The sequence below is a fragment of the Rhinolophus sinicus genome, chromosome 4 (genome assembly GCF_057876585.1).
Source record: "Rhinolophus sinicus isolate RSI-liver-muscle chromosome 4, RSI-T2T, whole genome shotgun sequence".
In the NCBI taxonomy this organism is placed as follows: Eukaryota; Metazoa; Chordata; class Mammalia; order Chiroptera; family Rhinolophidae; genus Rhinolophus; species Rhinolophus sinicus.
Genome location: NC_142504.1, coordinates 66,982,375 through 67,002,282, shown reverse-complemented (window position 1 = coordinate 67,002,282; position 19,908 = coordinate 66,982,375). Strand labels below are relative to the sequence as shown.

Genomic DNA, 19,908 nt, shown 5'->3' with positions numbered 1-19,908 from the left:
TTCCAAATTCTACAAATTCTCATTAACACTTGTCTTTGCCTAACTCAAAGTCACAAAGATTTACTCTTGTATGTTCTTCTAAGAGTTTTGTAGTTAGTGTTTACATTTAGCTCTATAATCCATTTGTTAATTTTTATGTATAAGGAAACATCATACAAAATCAGTTGTCCGTACACAGTTTGTTGAAGACTGTTCTTTGACCAGTTCATTGTCTTAGTACCTTTGTGAAAATCAGTTGGCCACAAATGTGAGTGTTTAATTCTGGACTTTGAGTTTTATTCCTTTGACCTAAAATTTTATCCTTATGCCAGTACCAATTGCCCTGATTACTGTGATTTTGTAGTAAGTTTTGAAATTGGGAAATATGAGTTCTCCCACTTTGTTTTTCTTTTTCAAGATTGTTTTAGCTATTCTGGGTCCCTTGAATTTCCATATGAATTTTAGGATCAGCTTGTAAATTAAAAATAAAAAAAATCCAGTTAGGATTTTGATAGGGATTGTATAGGATATGTAGATGAATTTGAGGTTACTTACTCCTAAACCTTTATATTAATTCTGGACTTTGGTAAGCAAATTGTACGCTGTCTTTCATCTCTTTGGAGATTATGTGTGGATTGGAAATGCAGCCTTGATTTCAGAGTGGTACGTTAAGAAAAAATTCTGAATGAAGTATTAAATCTTTTAAATGTTTAAGTGTGTTCCCTGTAGTAAATTCATACAGAACAATAAACAAGGTTATATTTATAATCACTTATAATAAAATTTACCAACCAATTATTAGACTTGAAATTTATATTTAGCTAAATTATGTTTTTTTAAAAGAAGGAATCTTCTTTTAAATAGAATTATTTGTAACTGATTTAGTTTTCTTTTCAGCACTATTATCTAACTCAGGACTAGACTTTATTACCTTATTATGTACTGCTAAAGATCACATAATATTCTGAAACCTATTGATTCAAAAGGCTTACAGTCACTTTCCTAGTGAATGCACAATGTTTCCCCCCCAATTGTGAGGTGTTTCAAGTATTCCAGAAAGAGCACAGAAAATAATGTAATAAACATTTCTATCTGTACCACCGAGATTTGTTTAATCTTTACTTGCTTCTTCTGTTGGAAGTTCTCCTTGAACCCTGGATACCTGAAGAAGGAAAAGTCATGCTTATGCCCTCCAGGAGTTTAATGGATGAAGCCATGAAATCTGGGTACCATGTGCTGTTTAACCATAATACTTGTTTACCTGCTTTGGCTTAATTTTGCAAGCGCCTATCCGTCTACCATAATTTGAAAGATTAGGTGACTGGACAACCTGTACTTAGAGGGCCAGGATGTAGGCAAGCAAAGCTGGGCCTGAATGGGTTCATGAAAAAGAAAAGAGAACCAAAGATGCCAGATATCCAAGGTCAAGGTCAACCTTTACAAACATCAAAAGAAACTTTTGTTCTCTTTCCTTCTTTCTTCAGGGTTCTGAAGTCTATGGTCAAGAAAGTGATTCACTATTCCTATGCCATTATTAAAGCCAGAGGAACTTAACCTTTGGGGGTCCTTGAAGAATGGGGCGTCTTACAAGCTCAGAATGAGCTGCTCTTTGTTTTCTCCTCTACTTGCCCTGCAGCCACTGGAAATACAGGCACAGTTCTAAACACCACCAGCAAATAGCACACACTCAGAATCCAGCTCCTAACCCACTGTTGGAGGTGAATGCTTTACCCCATGGCATCTTCCTCACAAACCCACTGGAGAATGGTTTTCGTAGGAACATCCCTTTGATGAGAGAGGGTAGAATAAATACACGATTTTGCTTCCCCTTCTTCCCCAAGAGAACAGTGCTTTTAACTAGTGCAAATTGAAATCCTGATAAGAGAAATAAATATTCACCCCTCCATTCCCCCCTCTTCTCCTCATGGCAAAGAGACAGATCCGAAGCTTGCAGATAGGATGTGTGCTATTAAAAATGAGATAAACAGCTATCCATAGGGCTATGCCATGTCATCTCAATTTAGAAGACGTCTCAGGAATCACCTTCAGTTAAAAGTGGTATAGCTGAAGAGGTGCAATGATGTTTAAAAATTGGCGACAGAAACTACAGAAGGAAAGCATGACAGTGGTATTCGAGGAGGGGCATTTGCTAACAGCTGTGTGGGCAGAGCTGGAGCCACCATTGCTGGCACCTGTTCCCAGAGTTGTGCTGTTTCGGGGTGCTGGTGTCGTTTAGGAAATTAGGAGTCAATTCTAAGGTGCAGAATTGCCCTCAGGTGTCAGAATGCCACTGACAGAAGAGAAACAGAAGATATGTCCACATATTAATATAAATTTAGTAAGTCCTTCAGGAAACACTTGAAACATTTCTGTGCTCAGCTAGTGAGATGGGAAAGCTGGGAATGAAGGAAAAGGAATGGGAAGTGGGAGACAGGAACAGCGAGGAGGAAATTCTCAACTGTGAGTTGATCTTAAAAAGCAAGAATGAGCTTCTCATGCCTGAAAGTAGACCCGGCCCTTTGCTGCATCTGCATTTTCTGTGTCACAACAGACCCCACTATTTTCCTTTGTTCCCCAGTGGGCATTCCCCATCCTCCACGTACCTTCCTCAGGGACAGGCATGTTCTGGGAGGGAAGGTGACTCCGTTAGAAGATTCTTCACAAGTTGGCCACGACATTTCACTGGTGTGTATTTTAGTTTGGGTTGCCCTGAGTAGCTTCTAATTGTGAGGCACTGCTTGTGTCTGCCTCTTGGATTGAGGCCAGTTTCCATTCTGCTGACTCTCAGAGGACATGTGGCAAAGATTATAGCAGCTGAGCTGGAGATAGGTGTTGGGAGAGTGAGGTGGGTGGCACTGGGGTTGAAGTTATTAAAAATCTAACAAGCTCTTTACCTGGTTGTGTTTTCCCTTCTCCCTTCCTCTACCGATTCTTCTTTTATGCAGCTAATTCCCTAAATCTGTTTAAAATATAGGTAAAGAGGTCTATGAAGCCTATGAGTCTCATTCCTGACAAGGAAATTAGGTACATGGACTTCATGTAATTATCAAAATAGCGTGCTCCTGAGGTGCTAAAGGACATGTGTAAACAGGACCAGCTGGAGTGTCCTCAGAGCATAGATCTCTCAGTTTGGAGACACTTATATGCAGAGCAGCTCCTCTGAAGGTGGCCTGACTCAACCCTTCACTCCAAGAAAAGCATTCACCTTCCAAGGCCAGAGGTCTTTTTCCCTTTTTCTATTTGTTTCCTATGGCTATTGTAACAGATGACCACACATTTAATAGATTCATCCTCTCACAGTTCTGAAGGTCAGAAGTGCAAAATGGGTCTTCCCAGGCCAATACCAAAGTACAAGCAGGGCTGTGTTCCTTTCTGAAGGCTCTGGCAAGAATTTGTTTCCTTGCCGTTTTCAGAGACCTCATGCCTTCCTTGGTTAGTGGCCTCTTCCTCCATCTTCAAAGCCAGTCTTTCTGACTCTCTTGCCTCCCTCTTGTACTTGTAAGGACTTGGGTTGACATTGGGGCCACCTGAACAATCCAGGTTAGTCTCCCCATCTCAAGATCAGTTGGTTAGCAGCCTTAACTCTGTCTGCAACGTTAATTCCCCCTTTGCCATGTACCATAATGTATTCACAGGTTCTAGGGATTAGGACGTAAACATCTTTGGGGGCTATTCTACCCACCAACTTTTGTCTTCACATTGCTTAGACCAGTACCTGTCATGTACCAAGTGTTCAGTAGATACTTGTTGAATGAATGAATAAATTTAGCATAAACCTGTATCCTCATTATATCAATTTAAGCAATGTTTCACTTCAGAGAAGCACCCGAGGAATGGACAAAGCATGGAATTTGGAGTCAGAAGACCTGTGTTCAAGGTCTAGTTCTACTATTTAAGAGCTATGTGTCTGTGGGCAATTTACTTAACCATTCTGAGCCTATTTTCTCATCCGGAAAATAGGACCAACCGTATTGTCCACCTGCCTTCACGGGGTTATTGATTCATCACATGTGTTCAGTCATTAAATATTTGTTGACTCCCTGCTTTGGCCCAGATAGTGGGGTCAGGGAAGGGTTCTCAGAGGAGGTAGCAATTGAGAAAAGGTGTGAGTGAAGTGAGGGAGTGAGCCTTGTGGATATCTAATGGAGGAGGGTCGGGGCTGGAAGAAAGTATGTGGGAAGGCCTTAAGGCTCCATTGGTTGCATGTTCAGGGAACAGCGAGGCCAGAGGTTGGAGACAAGCAGGAGAGGGGCCTAGTGTTCGAGTGACTAGAGCTTTACACACCATAGTACAGACTTTGGATTTTATGCTTTGTAAGTTATAAGGATTTTGAACAGAGAAGTGACCCAATTTAACTTATATTTAAAGGAAAAGAATCACTCTGCATTACAGTTAACACAGTATAATGTTAAATATTTCCTTCAGAAGACTCCAGCGGGGGAGGGGGGATGTGGGAAGTGAGGAGAGGGTAGGAACATGCCAGGAGCTGCGTGTTCGGGATGAGGCTAGCTGATAAGAACATGGAAGTGCATTATACTATGTTCTCTTGTTATCTATCTGTTTGAAAATTTCTGCAATAACACGTTAAAAATAAATTTGATGTTATATGTAAATAGATATCGTTAAGTCAGCAGTTAAAAACAGGATCCCTCTGGCGCTGTGTGGCCAGCGTGGAGGCCACTGCAGTATCTAAATGCTCTGATGGAAACTTCCAGACAAGCAGTTAAGAAAATATGGCCTGGGCTTGGGAAGGACAGGAGGGGTGGATTGAGTTAGCCTGAAGGCTGGGTCTGCAGGCTATGTGATGGCGCTGTTGGCACTTGAGAACAGCACAGTATGCTAGGCACCTGGCATACTGTGGGTGAATGAAATCACTCACAAGTGCGTTTTGTGGATCCCTTCCTAGCAAGGTGCTGTCACAGGCATGGGAGGCCCCCTGTGGCTGCCCAGCAAGGGTGGGCTTTCTTGTGGGCATAGTGGTGGCAGAGTGGAGGGGATAGGCACCTCTGCCAGGGAGTGCTGGGTCAGGCTCTGCTGTGGGGCGGCACTTGGGCCAAATCTGTACTGCTCCAGGCGTGATCCCGGGTGATGTGTGCCTGCTGCCCTGTTCTGTAGGGAGACTTATCTTAAAGATGGACGTTTACTGGGAACAACAGGGCAAAGGACAGGAGAGACTACACCGACCTGAGCAGAGCAGAGAGAGGGAGAGACATGATTGACCTTCATGGCATTCCCTGCAAATGCACAAAATGATGGCTTTGTGTGATGAGAAACACCGATAACTTAGGGACACGGTGTGTCATATGTCATAGTTCTGGACTTGTAGGAAATTCCATTTGCTTGCCAACAGGGGAAGTAGAGCTGAGGTTCCCTACAGTTGGGATTTATGGGTGGGAAAAAAATGTATTTCTATAGCATTTCAAAACCTTGACTCTGTCTTATACATTATTTTAGAGATCAGAATATGCCAGTTCATTACCTTGTCTTTAAAAAAAACACTAGCTCACGCCCTCGCCCCCAACACCTTTTTTTATGGAAAAATGTTTGGATTTGTGTTGGATCATTTTCTCTTAAAGAAGGTTTACTCAACATCTTGTCCCTTAGGAGTCAAACGCATGTCAGGTCACCTCTAAACCCCGCTGCCTCCTGGTTTTTTTGCTTCACCCCTTTGATTCTTGAATGCTGAGGAAGCTCTTTGACATTAATTGGCACGTTCAAAGAAAAAAGTAAAAAGAAAGAAAAGAAAAAAAGACCCCCTCTCATTGCAAAAGTAAGGGATCCAAAAGTAAAAGTTTAAAAAAAATATTCAGAGATATTAAAACAAGTGGTGATCTGCCTATTTCAGAAATAACCATTGTTAATAGTTTGGTATACTGTAGTCTCCCAGCCCTTTTCCCGTTCAGCTTTACATAATGTTGGGTTTTAGGACATCTGAGTAAGCATATGAAACAGGCTGTCTGCTTTTCTGCGGAGAGAGAGGGTTTGTATAAAAGTCAGAAACATTCTTCTGAATGGCACAGAGAGAACATTCAGCAATGGTTTTTCCATTCAGCTTTTGCCAGCTGAGAATGTTGGGAATGTCAGGAATTTTCCTTTACCACTTTCCTCTTTGTTTAAATCCTAATGGACTGCTGGATATGTTTTGGCTTCTGTCCTTAACTGTCCATGGCCCCAGCATTCTGTAGAAGGGTGAGAATTTCTGATTGTGCTTTGGCACCCGAGACAGACCAGCACTGGCTCCCAGGCTGCATCGAATTGACTCTCCAGGGACAGAGCGTCCTCTGAAAATCGTAATACAGAGCCAATCATTGCAAGCTCCCAGACCTGATGTCAGAGCCTCTGGCTTGGATAATTCTCATCTGCAGGCCAGCTGCAGACTGTCCTTGTTTGGAAATTTTGTGTATTTTCCATCACTGCTCATTCTTGACATGCTGAATATTGCTGCTATGGAATTTATGATGTCACAGACCTGCATTTAAGGAATTTTGCCTGAAGCATGCTGGGTGGTCTGAAGGATTAGGAGATTTCTTGGAACAATACTTTCCATTGTCTGCTGAGTACACACACACACACACACACACACACACACACACACACACACACACACGAGGGGAAGAAAGGAGGTTTGTGCTGCAGGTAAGGCACTCCAAAGAATCAAGAGCAGGGCAAGGGGCAAGGGAAGGAGGTTCTAGTCAGAGCCTGTCTCACCTTGGCCATGAGTGTCGTCACAGAGCTGGAAGAACTTTAACTATCATCACCGATCCCATTCCCACCACAGTGTCCATTTTACAAAATATGAAACCGGTATAGAGCCAGGCACAGGTATCTAGACTCCACCTTGAGTCTAGATCTCTTCATACTGTGCCGGTATGATGGACAGGTTCTAGGCCCCTGGATGTTAATATGTGCTACTTGAAAAAGTGGTAAAAATAAATAAATAAATCCTGAGTTCAAACCAAAATAAATAGATGTCTTTACTATAAACATTTTCAGAGCCTTTAAGGTACTAATAATACTTTTTAAACCTTCAGGGGAGCGTCAGTCATTATGTGTTGTGTTTTTCAAACTTACTGGGTCAAGAAAGCTTTTTTCCAAAAAACACCTTAAGGGCACAGGGTTCTGCAGAAAACCTTTGGGAATACCAGACTAAGCCATCTTGCCTCATGTGCCATTTCATATTTTTCAGAAACTTGGGTTTAATTGCTGCCCAATAGTCCCTTACGTGGCTAAGCCAAATTGATGTTTCCAGTCCCCTATGGTTAGATATTCAGGTTGGTTCCAATTTTTCAGAATTACTGATCATTCTAGAATGAATTCTGGTTGCTTTGCGATCATCTCTGATTATTCCCTTCAGAAGTGGAATTGTTGAATCTAAGCATATGAACGATTTCAAGACTCTCAAAATACATTGTCCAGTTGCTTTCCAGAAAGCTTACGTCCACTTATCCTTCTACCAGTTGCTGGAAGTGGGGGCAGGGTTATTAGCATCCATCTGTCAAAGCTGAGGAGTCTAAGAAGTTCAAAGGCCATTCCCTTTCCTCCTGTCCTGTAGACAGCCAGCAATGAAAAAACAAGCATTCACACATACTAAGGACATAAACAGCCATTTCTTTTGAAGGGACAAATTGGCTTTTCACAATTCCCTGTGCTTCTTCTAAAAAAAGTGAATGTTTTCTGAGAGTTATCTGAATAGTTTAATTTGGTATTACAAATATTCTGTTGGTTAGGGAAGAAAGGGTTTTGAATTTGCATCTATTGGGCTAATTTTCAAATCGCCTTTCAAGGTGAGATTTTAAAAACTTGTAACACCCTCCCATGATTGTGAATTTTGTTTCTAGAAGACTCTTTATGTGTTTATCAGTCTTCTGACCCCATGGAAATTGAATTATGTCATGTTTCAGTATTGATGCCTGTTATGATGCTTTTGTTTTATATTTGTGTGGTGAAAAGTATGCACATTGTAGGCTAGAAGTGATTTATCCTTTTGTCCTCCACAAATATTACCACTTGGTCGATGTGTTACTGGGTTACTGAAATGTGAACTTTTAACTCATTAAAACTCCCAAGTCCCTGGCAATAAAGTCGTTTAAGTGGCTTCACCAACAGATTTATTTTTAAAATGATTCCATTTGGAGGAAGGAAAGAGCAAATAATACATTATATACAAAGATCTATTCAATAATTCATGAGACCTGCACACCAGTGACCATTTTAGATTCAGTTCATAGTGTTACAGCTGAAAGTGAACTCTGTCTTAGAAGACGTCCACAATTTGTTCCTCTTTGTGCTTGAATCCACAAGTACCTTGATTTTTGAGATATAAATTTTGTACCTTCTCTCCTACTTGGTATGTTTAAATGGACCATTCTTATATGGAGGCTATTTTGAAAAAACTGGACATTTTATAATTGGGCCAAAAGGATAGTTTATATGTTTTTCCTACCTTTAGCAAAGCAGGAATGTCTCAAAAATGCATTGCGTTTTTTCTCCATTTGGGCAGGATTTTGATTTTGTTTTCTACATGTGGAGTGAATTGCCAAAGGATGGATTAAAGTAGATTTATCGATACCTATATTTTATCAAACACAGTGTCAGGCAGTCAGTGACTATGGAAAGACATACATGGTAACTAGCTTGCCATTCTCCAGTGAGGCAAGTGGCCCAGGCTCTTTAGCTGGGAACTCTTGGGTTCATTCTGAGCTCCATCAAGTCTGATCCCTTTTCTGAAAACCACAGAGGCACTGGGGCAATGTCTCTTCAAGGTGGAGAACTGCAGGAGAGTGTGGAGATGGGAAAGAGTTGCCTGCTTCCTTCCACTCTTGTGAGAGCCGCACTAGTATTCTTCAGTGCAATACTAGGGAAAGCTCTGGAACTGATGTGCTTCAGATTTCCAAATGGATCATTTTAGGCTGGAAAGTGCTTATTCCATGATAAGTATTGTGTGGGAAATAAAAATGAATGAGTAATAGTTTTGTTGTTTGCCGGAAAAGCTTCGGGCTCCATCCTTCCTCCCTCCCTCCTTTCCTTCCTTCCTTCCCTCTTCCCTCCCCTACTCCTCAGTAAAAATGAATGCTTTTGTAAAACTTAAAACCATTTTATTTAAAAACTGTACTGGCATAGAATTAACCCCTGGTTATTCGCTGAAGGTGAAAGAATTCACAAGAAAAGTAGGAATTCAGAAAAGTAGGAAAGCAAAGAAAGTTTTATTGAAGGTTGGGCAGAGATAGAATGCCCATGGTAATGTCTAAAGAAGACAACTGCAGCAGGTAGTAAGGAGAGAAACACCTGAGAGGCGGGGGAGGAGGGGATGTCAGGGGCAGAGTCTTAGAGTGGACAGCTGTACCTAACTTCAGGTTAGCTTTTTCTTATATACGAAAGAAGAACTAAATTTTCTTACAGCAAGAAATGTAATGACATATATAACTAACACATGTCATTTGATTGACATGTGTTAGTTATATAACTAGTTTCTTTGTGTGCATGCTCTTACCCAGAGTCACACAGAAAAACCCATGGGTGGCGGGCACCGGATGGCTCAGTTGGTTAGAGCACGAGCTCTCAACAACAAGGTTGTTGGTTCAATTCCCGCATGGGATGGTGGGTTGTACCCCCTGCAACTAAATGTTGAAAACGGCAACTGGACTTAGAGCTGAGCTGCAACCTCCACAATTAGATTGAAGGACACGTCTTAGAGATGATGGGTCCTGGAGAAACACTGTTCCCCAATATCCCCCAAAAACAAAACAAAACAAAACAGAACAAAAAACCCGCGGGGGGGGGTAGGTGTGGGCAAGCCTTAATGTTCATTTTATTCTAATTGTATTGTAATGAGGCTGGAGTTCACGCTGGGGGCAGGCTCCAGCGATCTGCACAGGCGACAAAACTTGATGTTTCTGGTTGGGTCTTACCTCCTTTTTCTAAGGATGTTTCAATAGGAAGATTTGTCTCTAGGGGCTGAGTTTGGGTGGTTCTTCGGGAGGGGGATGCAGGCCTGGGCAGTGCCCGTTCAGACTCACTTTCGTTAACTCTTTTTTGCTTCATCAAAAACCATTGTAAAAATTTATACTAGTCAGACTCTTATAAAGAAAATGTACAAACCGCTAGAAATCCCACCATTGACATTTTGAGAAACATTGTGTTATACTTACACACACGGACATACACCCACACACATTTTACCTGAAGTTATATCATGGTACATGCGCTGCTTTGAGACAGTATGTCAAGGGTACCTTTTCTATAAGTAAAAATCCTCATTGTCATTTTAATTGTTGCGGAATATTCCATCATATACATATACCATTAATGAATTCTCTATGATTAACCTTTAGGTTAATTTTAAATATTTGATCCCATTTACAACATAGGGATAAGTGTCTGTGTGTATGCGATGATCACTCCAGTGTCTGTTCCTATAAGTGCACATTGCAACTTTTGATATGTGTTACTGACAGTGTCTTTGAAAGAAGGTCTCTCTTTTTTAAAATAAAAAATAAATATTTAAGGTGTACAACATAATGATTGATGTACATGTACATAGTGAAATGATTACTAAATTAATATAATTAACGTCTTCACATAATTTACCTTTAAAAAAATGATAAGAATACCTGAAATCTACTTTCTTGGCAAATTTCCACATTTAATACAGTATTATTGATCATAGTCATCATGCTATACATTAGATCTCTAGAATTTATTCATCTCACATAACTGCAGATTTGCCCCTTTTGACCAACATCTTCCATCCCACCCATCTCCCCAAGCTCCTGGTAACCACTGATGCACTTTCTGGTTCCATGTATTTGACTTTCTCATTCCATGTATAAGTGAGATCGTGCATTTTTTTTCTTTCTGTGCCTGGGTTATTTCGCTTAGCATAATGTCCTTCAAGTTCTTACATGTTGTTGCAAATGGCAGGATCTCCTTCTTTTATAAGGCTGGATAATAGTCCATTGTGTATATCTCTACCACATTTTCTTTATCCATTCATTTGTTGATGAATGCTTAGGTTCTTTCTGTTTCTTGTCCATTGTGAATAATACTACAGTGAACATAGAAGTATAGACATCTTTTTGAGTTACTAATTTCCTTTGGGTATATACCTTAAAGGTGAATTGCTAGATCATATGATAGTTCTATTTTTAGGTTTTTGAGTACTATCCATATTATTTTCCATAGTTGCTATGCCAGTTTAAATTCTCACCAACAGTGTACTAGGATTCCCTTTTTTCCACATCCTCACCAATACTTGTTACTTTTTTTTTATAACATCCATCCTAACAGGTGTGAGGTGATATCTCATTGTGATTTTGATTTGCATTTTTCTCCTGATTAGTGATATTGAGCATCTTTTTATAAGATGGTCTTAGAATACATTCCTGTGTAGCTTATGAGAGTGCCTCCCTTTCCAAATCCACAATGACTAGATATGATAAATCTTTCAAATATTTAATAAATTGGTAAATGCCTCATCATTGCTTTTATTTTCATTTCTTTTATTATAATTGAACATGTTTTAAAATACTCATTGACAATTTAGATCTCTTTGTTATCTATCTATCTATCTATCTATCTATCTATCTATCTATCTATCTATTCTTTGTCCATTTTTCTTTTGAGCTGAGTTATCTTTTTATTATTGACTTTCAAAACCCCTCTACAATATATTCTTCAAATATATTCAAAGATACATTTTTCAAATATACATAAAAAAACCTGTGTATCCTCAGAATAATTATCCTGCGTAGGGATAAATGATTCTAGTGACCGAAGAGACTTGCTTTGTTCACATTTTGGAATGAAGCTCATCTCTGTTACCATTTGTCATGCGCGTGAGGGTTGCAGCCATCCAGACCTGAGGGCAGTTGCCGAGGTGCCCTTGCTGCAGTGTTCCTCATTAATGGCTCAGCAAGGGTCTTGTGATCTGTGCCAGTCTCGTCTTTTCCTCCCCTTGGCAAACATCTTTTTCTTACTGCTGTGTAATTCTAATGAGATTGCCCTAGGTTAACCATATTAAATAAATGATGAACAGCAGAGAAAAGAAATTTCATAGGATATTAGCATTTAAAATAAAATTTATTTTTGGCCTTTGCCCAAGAGTGAATTTCACGGTCCATAAACAACAAGCGTGTGTGCAGTTGAGGAGGAAAATTTATAATCTAATATGAACCCTGGGAAAATTCTAGGGGGAATTCAGGGATCTTGTAGGGATGATGTAGGATAAAGTTTTATATTTAATTTGGGATTGCATAAAATGTGTTCACTTTGGCCTAAAACTAATCATTGTTTCTAAACAGTTTCATTCACTGGCTCCTATGTACTATCGTGGATCCGCTGCAGCTGTCATAGTGTATGATATTACCAAACAGGTAAGAATGACCCCGCTAGAATTTAGATGATTTATGGTGATTCTCGGTCTTATAAAGACCAAAGCAGAGACTTCACTGCTTGAGTCTTGACGGTAGCCTGGAATGAGATTTCATGATGTGGTGGTTGGGGATAATGAACACTATATGTTGATTTTATTTCACCTATATGTAATGAAGCATCTCAGGCTTATCTGCTAAATTTAATAAACAACAATGAACATTCACTTTTAAAACTGACTGTCTGTAGAGTTAAGGTCATGCCTACTAATACTATTCACCAGAATGTCAGCTCTTTAGGAAAAGGAAAATTATTTTTATGTTTTGTATGTTTTATAATTATAGAATATTTTCTATTAGTGTTTCAATCACACTGCTTAAAATGCCAAGGAAATGTTCATGTATGTACAGTGTATCTGTGTACATATAATATAAATACATTTGTAGTGTTCATGTTGAGGCTCTTGGATATCCATTAGCAAATGACTACGGTCATTTGCTGACATTTTTCCCATTGGAGTGCTGACCCAGTGCACAGGACCACTCATTTAATGACCTATCACAGTTACATCCTTGAGTTCCTGACCACTTTTACCTAAATGTGGTATCTACCTTGGCTTGTTTCCTGAAGGACAGTTGTGAGTGAAGAGCTGAAAGGACAACAGGACTCTAAAGTGTGTGTGTGTGTGTGTGTGTGTGTGTGTGTGTGTAGTTTTTTCCTTTTTCTTTCCTGAAGTATGAGCATTGTCTTAGTCCTATGACGAGATCCTTTTTCATGTTAAGTCAAGGCTATACTTTTAAATTAATTTTATTTACAGGAGAAAATTACAAATAGGATTTTCTTCATTTTATCAAGTTTCAGTTTTAGAAAAGGGAATCTTTTACAGGCTACTGAAGTATAATTTAGCTAATATTAAAATTTATGCCAAGATAGATGTAGTATGTTGATCTACGTAGAGTCTCCTGAAAATATTTTTCTCCATTAAATTGTGCTAGGTTTGTTTTCTACTTGGGTGAAATATAGAGAGTTACGTATGAAATACATAAGGTTTATGTGCATAGGGTCATGTTATAAAACGTATAACTGTTATGTTGATGGGTCTTTTCAATGATTGATTTACACTTTGGGTTTAGGACTCATTCCATACTTTGAAGAAATGGGTGAAAGAGCTGAAAGAACATGGTCCAGAAAACATTGTAATGGCTATTGCTGGGAACAAATGTGATCTCTCAGATATAAGGTAAGATGCATTTAACAATTTTTGTGTGTATTAATATCTTCCATACCTGAATGTCTACATGCAAAAAGCTGTAATGTCTGTGTTCTCAGTGTAATAATTTAATTTGTGTCATTCACTTGTGGTGGTCAAAGTGGTGTATTCATTCAACCAGAATAGAATTAAGGGAAAATAGTATGGAAATGCAAATTTGATGGACCACACAGTAATGAATATTAAAATCAAATCTCCTATACATGGCACAGTTACATCCCTGACTCTAGATGTCTTTGGGCTACATGGTTTTATTATTTTTGTTACCTTTTCTCGGATTATTGTCATTATTACTACTATCACCATTATAGTAACACTTTCATATGGTAAGGAGAGTTAGATTCTTAACATTTTCCATAGCATCCCTATTTGTTTTAGTTCTAGACTTTAATTTAAGGATGTAGTCAAGACTATATAATCTCACTATTTTGTTCTAAGATCTGAATATGATGCATCAGATATGAACACTATGGCTTGTGCCGGAGACACTGGATTGTTGAATTCCTGTGCCTGGACAGATGTTTGTAGGGACCCAGCCCACGTGGACTAGAGATGTGATCTACCCTGATAGAGACTAGAGATCTGTCTAACCTGATAAGCTAGCTATTTTTACTGAATAAAAATGTTGTAAATAAGAACATAGTGAAGTTGTGTTATCTCCATCCCCCGGGTTAATTTAATTCTCAGCAATTCTAGTAGTTTATTTTCATAAAGACAATGACATCGAGTTTCAGGTTTTGCTAATCTGAATATGATTAAACCAAAGTTAAATAACGATGAAAACAGATCTTTAAAAAGCTCTTAATGTGGCCCTTGACAAATGACTCTGTTTCTTTGGGATTTCAAAAGCTCTATATCACATTGCATCAGGTTGGTTTATAATAACAGCCATCAACACCACTTAATCATTTGTTCTTCTGGGAGCTAGACAAATCTTTAAACTCTCCAGACTTAATTCAGATCCCTACCTTCTTTACTGTAATCCTACAACAGCTTGCTTGTCTAGTATTCCCAGCAGAATTGCTTTAACTTTTGTCATTGGAAGGGATGGGGGTGGGTAGAGAGGGCCTTTGCTGACAGGAGGTGCTATCATCTGACACCACTGAACTGTGGTAAAAGGCGTGACTTTAAGTGAACTAAGCCTTGTGTATTGTGGGAGAACCAGTGGACTAGAATTTAAGGAGAAAACAATTTAAACTTGAATGGAATTATTAGGACTCTTGGTTACATGGAACTGAAAACCAGTTGAAATTAATTTCAGGAAAAAGAGGAATTTATTGGAAGGTACTGGTATCCACAGAGTAAAAAACAGAGCTGCCTTTAGCTCTGGTATATGATATGTTCCATCTTTAGTCTCTGGAAAGATATTGGTCTGGCATTCTCTCTGTTTCCAGTCTAAATTGTCATGGAAGGGTTTCCCACATTATGACACGGCATTGTGGCTAAGGGCGGGGACTTGGGCAGTAGAAAATGATTTTTCCCACCTTAACCATGAGAATGGGAGGGTGGCTGGTTTGGAAGAGGGGCAGTTCCTAGAAAAGTGCAGTCTGGACAGACAAAATATGTCTGTGACATGCTGGCTTGGCTAGTGGCACCTAAAGACATGATTTCTCAGGGTGGAATTATCCTTTTATGCACTGGTATAGCATTCTCCTCAGCAGGCATTCTCCTTTTTGCCAGCCAATTCCTATATATACAATTTGCAAAATGCCTCCCTAGCAGAATCCATCCATCTCACTTCCAACCGTAAATTTAGCCTCTCCATCCCCAATGGGAGACAATCCAAGCCGACATCTAGCTACTACGTCCAGTGGTGACACTGTTCCATGAGTCCAGGTTGTCTGGGTAATAGCCTTTTTCCACTAGTTTGGGCTCAGTGAGATCTGAATGTGGCTTCTCAAGATCCTGCGGTTGTGGTTTAAAGTGTGGAATATGTATCTTTTGTTATACTCAGAGTTATTTTAAATGCTACCTGTTACTGAATCATGCAGAAAGAAGTGACTCCCTTTGCAATTCTCCTTCAAGCCTCTGTTTAAGTCAATGAGAAAAATTATTTTGATGCTAGTAAATTTTTAAACATTTGTTAATATATAATTTAAATTTTTAATATATTTTATTGAGATAATTTACAAACCATAAAATCCATCTGTTTTAAAAATACTGTTCAATGAATTTTAGTATATTTATAGAGTTGTACAGTCCTTATTACATCTCATTTTAGAATGTTTCTATCACCCTACAAGGAAACACCATGCCCATTACAGTCATTCCCAATTTTGTATCATTTCCTCTTGTGCTTGATTTAATCTCTTCTTGGTTTGTACAGCAACATTTTACTAGGCTTGTGGCCTCAGAGCAATAGGTTATACCATATAGCCTAGGTGTGTAGTAGGCTATACCATCCAGGTTTGTGTAAGTGCACTCTGTGATGTTCACACAGCAATGAAATTGCCTAACGATGCATTTCTCAGAATATATCCTCGTCATTAAGCAGCACACGACTGTAGCTATCTGCCGAAAGCCCTCAATATTAGGCCTGCCATTCCTCTCTCTCTCTCTCACTCTCTAAGGGAGAATAGCAAGTATAAAAATAAGTGTTAAAAACTTGTTAGCCTCAGCTCACATGGAACATTCTCCAGGATAGACCATATACTAAGCCATACAATAAACCTCAATAAATTTAAAATAATTAAAATCATACAAGTATGTTTTCAGATTACATTGGAATTAAATTAGAAACCATCAGCAAACACGTGAGGACGGGGAAAAACTGGATCACTCACACATTGGTGGTGTGAATATAAAATGGTGTAGCCACTCTGGAAAATTTTGTGGCAATTCCTTTTAAAACTAAATATGCAATTATCATATGGTCCAACAATTGTACTGTTAGGCATTTATCCCACAGAAATGAAAACTTAAACATTTACACAAAACCTGCACATGAATATTCATAGAAGCTTTATTTGTAATAGCCCCAAACTGTAATCAGGCCAGAGTGCTTCAAAAGGTGAATGGCTAAACAAACTGTGGTGCATCCATACTATGGAATATTACTCAATAATAAAAAGAAACAAACTACTGATAACATGCAACTTGCAACTTGGGCAAACCTCCAGGGGAATTATACTGAGTGAATAAAGCCAATTCTACAGGTTTCATAATGTATGATTTCATTTATATAACATTTTGAAATGAAAACATTTTAGAAATAGAGGACAGATTAGTGGATGCCAGAGGTTATGGTTAGGGATGATGTGGGCAGGGGAGGGGGAGGAAAGTAGGTATGGATATAAACGGGGAGCACGAGGGGTCTTTGTTATGTTGGAAATGTTCAGTATCTTCTCTGCAGTAGTGGACATGCAAACCTACACAGGTGATAAATGGTATAGAACACACACACACACACACACACACACACGAGTACCAGTAAAACTGGGGCAATCTAAGTAAGATAGAGTGAATTAATGTCAATATCCTGTTTGTGATGTTATACTATAGTTTTGTCGCGTCCTGCACGACAAGAGCTGTGGGAAGCGAGAAGGGCAGTGCAGGGTTAAGAAAGACAGCAGCCAAGAATAGAGTGCAAGCGGGGCCAAGGGACTCTATCCTCAAGGACTGACCCCCAAATCGAGCCAACACATAGCTTTTATTGGTTAACAGATGAGGAAGAAAAGCTTGTTAATCTCAAGATCTGTGAATTATGTGCCTGCTGGCTGTCTCTCCGAAAGTCCCCATTGTGCCCCCATGTGCTCCGCACATACTGTGCCTTCACACACACGCATAACTCCAGGGAATCCATTAAAGGGGAGGGACCGATATTATTCCATCAGGTCTCAGTTTGCTGAGACACCCCCTCAAAGGAGCTTTCCCGATATCTCCCCATCAGGCCTCAGTTTGCTGAAGCACTCCCTTGTGAAATCCTGGGTAGAGCTCAGGGGAACAAATGGTTTGGCAGCTGTAAGGCAACATAGTTTTACAGAATGTTGCCATTTGGGGAACTTGGGCAAAGCAACAAGGAGTCTCTCCATATTAAGTCTTATAACTACCTGCATATGAATCTACAATTACCTCTATAAAATTTTCAGTTAACAAAAAACTGACATAAAAACAACTAAATATTAAAACAGCAGTATATACATGTTATATATATTACATATATAGTTAAATAAAGTTTGGTAAACACCCTGGGACAAACGATGAATTTATCCCCAGAACATACAATTTACAAAAGATAAATCAGATAACTATATTAAAAATTCCCTTTTAGGAAAGCAGGGAAGGGGAAACCTGATGTATTATTGGTCCCTTCCCAGAGTATAAACTTTGTCCCGCTAGACAGGAATAGCCTGCGACCCTAATGGGCATCGGCTTGTTGACATCTTTCCATGGCAGTGGAATCGGGTTCTTGGTCAGCCAATCTGTCTACTCCAGATTCTGCCTGCTGGTACGATTGTTCTGGGGAATCAGCCAAGACCCCACACCTTATGTAGCACACCTTGACCTTCTTTTACTCTAACCCTAAAACACTTTGCTTTCCTGTAATTGTCAGAAATTGTCAGAAGACTATGTTTCATTTTTCACTGGGTATTGGAAAGGGACAGTATGTAGATTTGTGTGTGTGTGTGTGTGTGAGAGAGAGAGAGAGAGAGAGAGAGAGAGAGAGAGAGAGAAACTGGTCTCATCTAACAGACTTTGGTTGTGTAAGCTTATAAATCCTTAAGAGGAGCTTTGTTTGCCTGGCATATTTTGAGAGGGTACTGGCATTTAAATGAAATTAACTCCCCGAGCTTGACTCAGCCCACTTGAGGCCTTTGTGTGCAGAAGTGCTTCATAGAGGAGATTCCTCATCAAGTCAGTGTGTCTCATATTCACGCATGTTCCAGAAGATGATATAAAGGTCTGGCCACACTACTTAGAGTGAAAGGCCTTCCTCTGGTCCAGTGAATTCAGGACTTCTAGTGTAGGTTTTTTTTCTCGTTTGTTTGTTTTTAGGCTCCTGATCTTTGTGAGATTTTCCTGAATGTCTTGAAGAATTTGAGACAAAATTTCCCGGTGCCCAAATTATTGTGACATTGGGATCATGTATAGTCTCTGAATCTGAGGGGAGGAAGCAAAGTGAAATTTGTGATACTGTATGTGAGAGGGCTGAGCTTGCACACAGTAGGTGCTCAGGGGATGTCACTTCCCAACTTTCCCATGGCTCATCTTCCTCCCCATTGAAGATATGCCTCGGAGAGAAGCTCTGGTAACAGCTCCCAGGGAAGAGAGTGTGCCATTCCTCATGAGGCCTGGGAAATGGGGCTACCCCCTTCTCCCTACCATCTGCTGATGCTGATGTAGGAATTGCAGAGTTGGGGACATTTTAGGGATGTACACGGTTGAAGGAAAATGAGAGAACCTCAACTGAAGTGATGATGTAGGAGCTGGAGTAGTAGCTGACTTGAAGAGCACGTACAGCTCAGAGCAGAGAGAGTAATGGTGCGATTTGCCTAACGCAGATGGCAGGCAAAGCTAACATGAGTCTGTGGCAGGTCACTGAGTTTCTGAGCACGTAATGCAGGACATTGGGATAATTCCATTGGCTCTAAGGAGTGCAGACTTGGCCTGGGGTCTAGATAGAAAAGAAACCTTCTTCTCAGAAAGTCTGAGCAAGAGACTGCATGGCCTTGTCTTGGGCCTGGTGAAAGAACTGGGGCAAAGAAGTCTTGAAACGAAAAAAATGCAAACGGTCATCTTGCTTTGGTAATTTTAAAAGTTCCACGAATGTAAAAATCATATAGGGCACTTATTAAAAATTTAGATTCCAGGATCCAGCTGCAGAGATTCTGATTCAGTAGGTAAGGGCAGGCTGAGGAAATACACGTTTTAAAAGGTGATTCTTTTATAAGTGGTCCATGTGCCATACTTGGAAAAGCATTGCCTTAGGTGATAGGAGTTTATGGTAGGGAAGAAGGAGGAAGTCCTGGAATCTAACTGGGGATCTGTGCAGGTCTTTGACTGCAAGCCTCACCTGCCTGGGCTCCCCTCATCCTTCAGACCTCACGGAGAATGGAAACAGTGGCTCATCATTCCTCAGGATCCAGAAGCAGTAATTTGATCTCTCCAAACTAGAAATTCTTCCTGACTTGCTTGATTATTTGGACATTGGCCTTCCTCAAATGGCTTCTAACTTGACCTGCTCAAGGGTCTCCTGTTGGCTTTTCCTTGGGATTCTGTCCCTTTCTGGCATCTTTAGGGCTGTGAATGAATCAGTGGGGGTGAGGGAGGGATCATGTAGAAGTGCTGAT

At 39.9% G+C, this 19,908-nt stretch overlaps 1 protein-coding gene across 4 annotated transcripts in view; it reads left to right on the top strand.

Annotated features, from left to right (window-relative positions):
• Positions 1 to 19,908, top strand: part of RAB31 (RAB31, member RAS oncogene family) — a 121,925-nt gene that overhangs the window by 60,582 nt on the left and 41,435 nt on the right. For all 4 annotated transcript variants that reach the window (XM_019712606.3, XM_074340376.2, XM_074340375.2 and 1 more), the window contains 2 exons: positions 12,279 to 12,350; positions 13,482 to 13,588. In XM_019712606.3, coding sequence (XP_019568165.1) covers positions 12,279 to 12,350; positions 13,482 to 13,588 — 179 coding nt within the window. The remainder of the gene's footprint in view (positions 1 to 12,278; positions 12,351 to 13,481; positions 13,589 to 19,908) is intronic.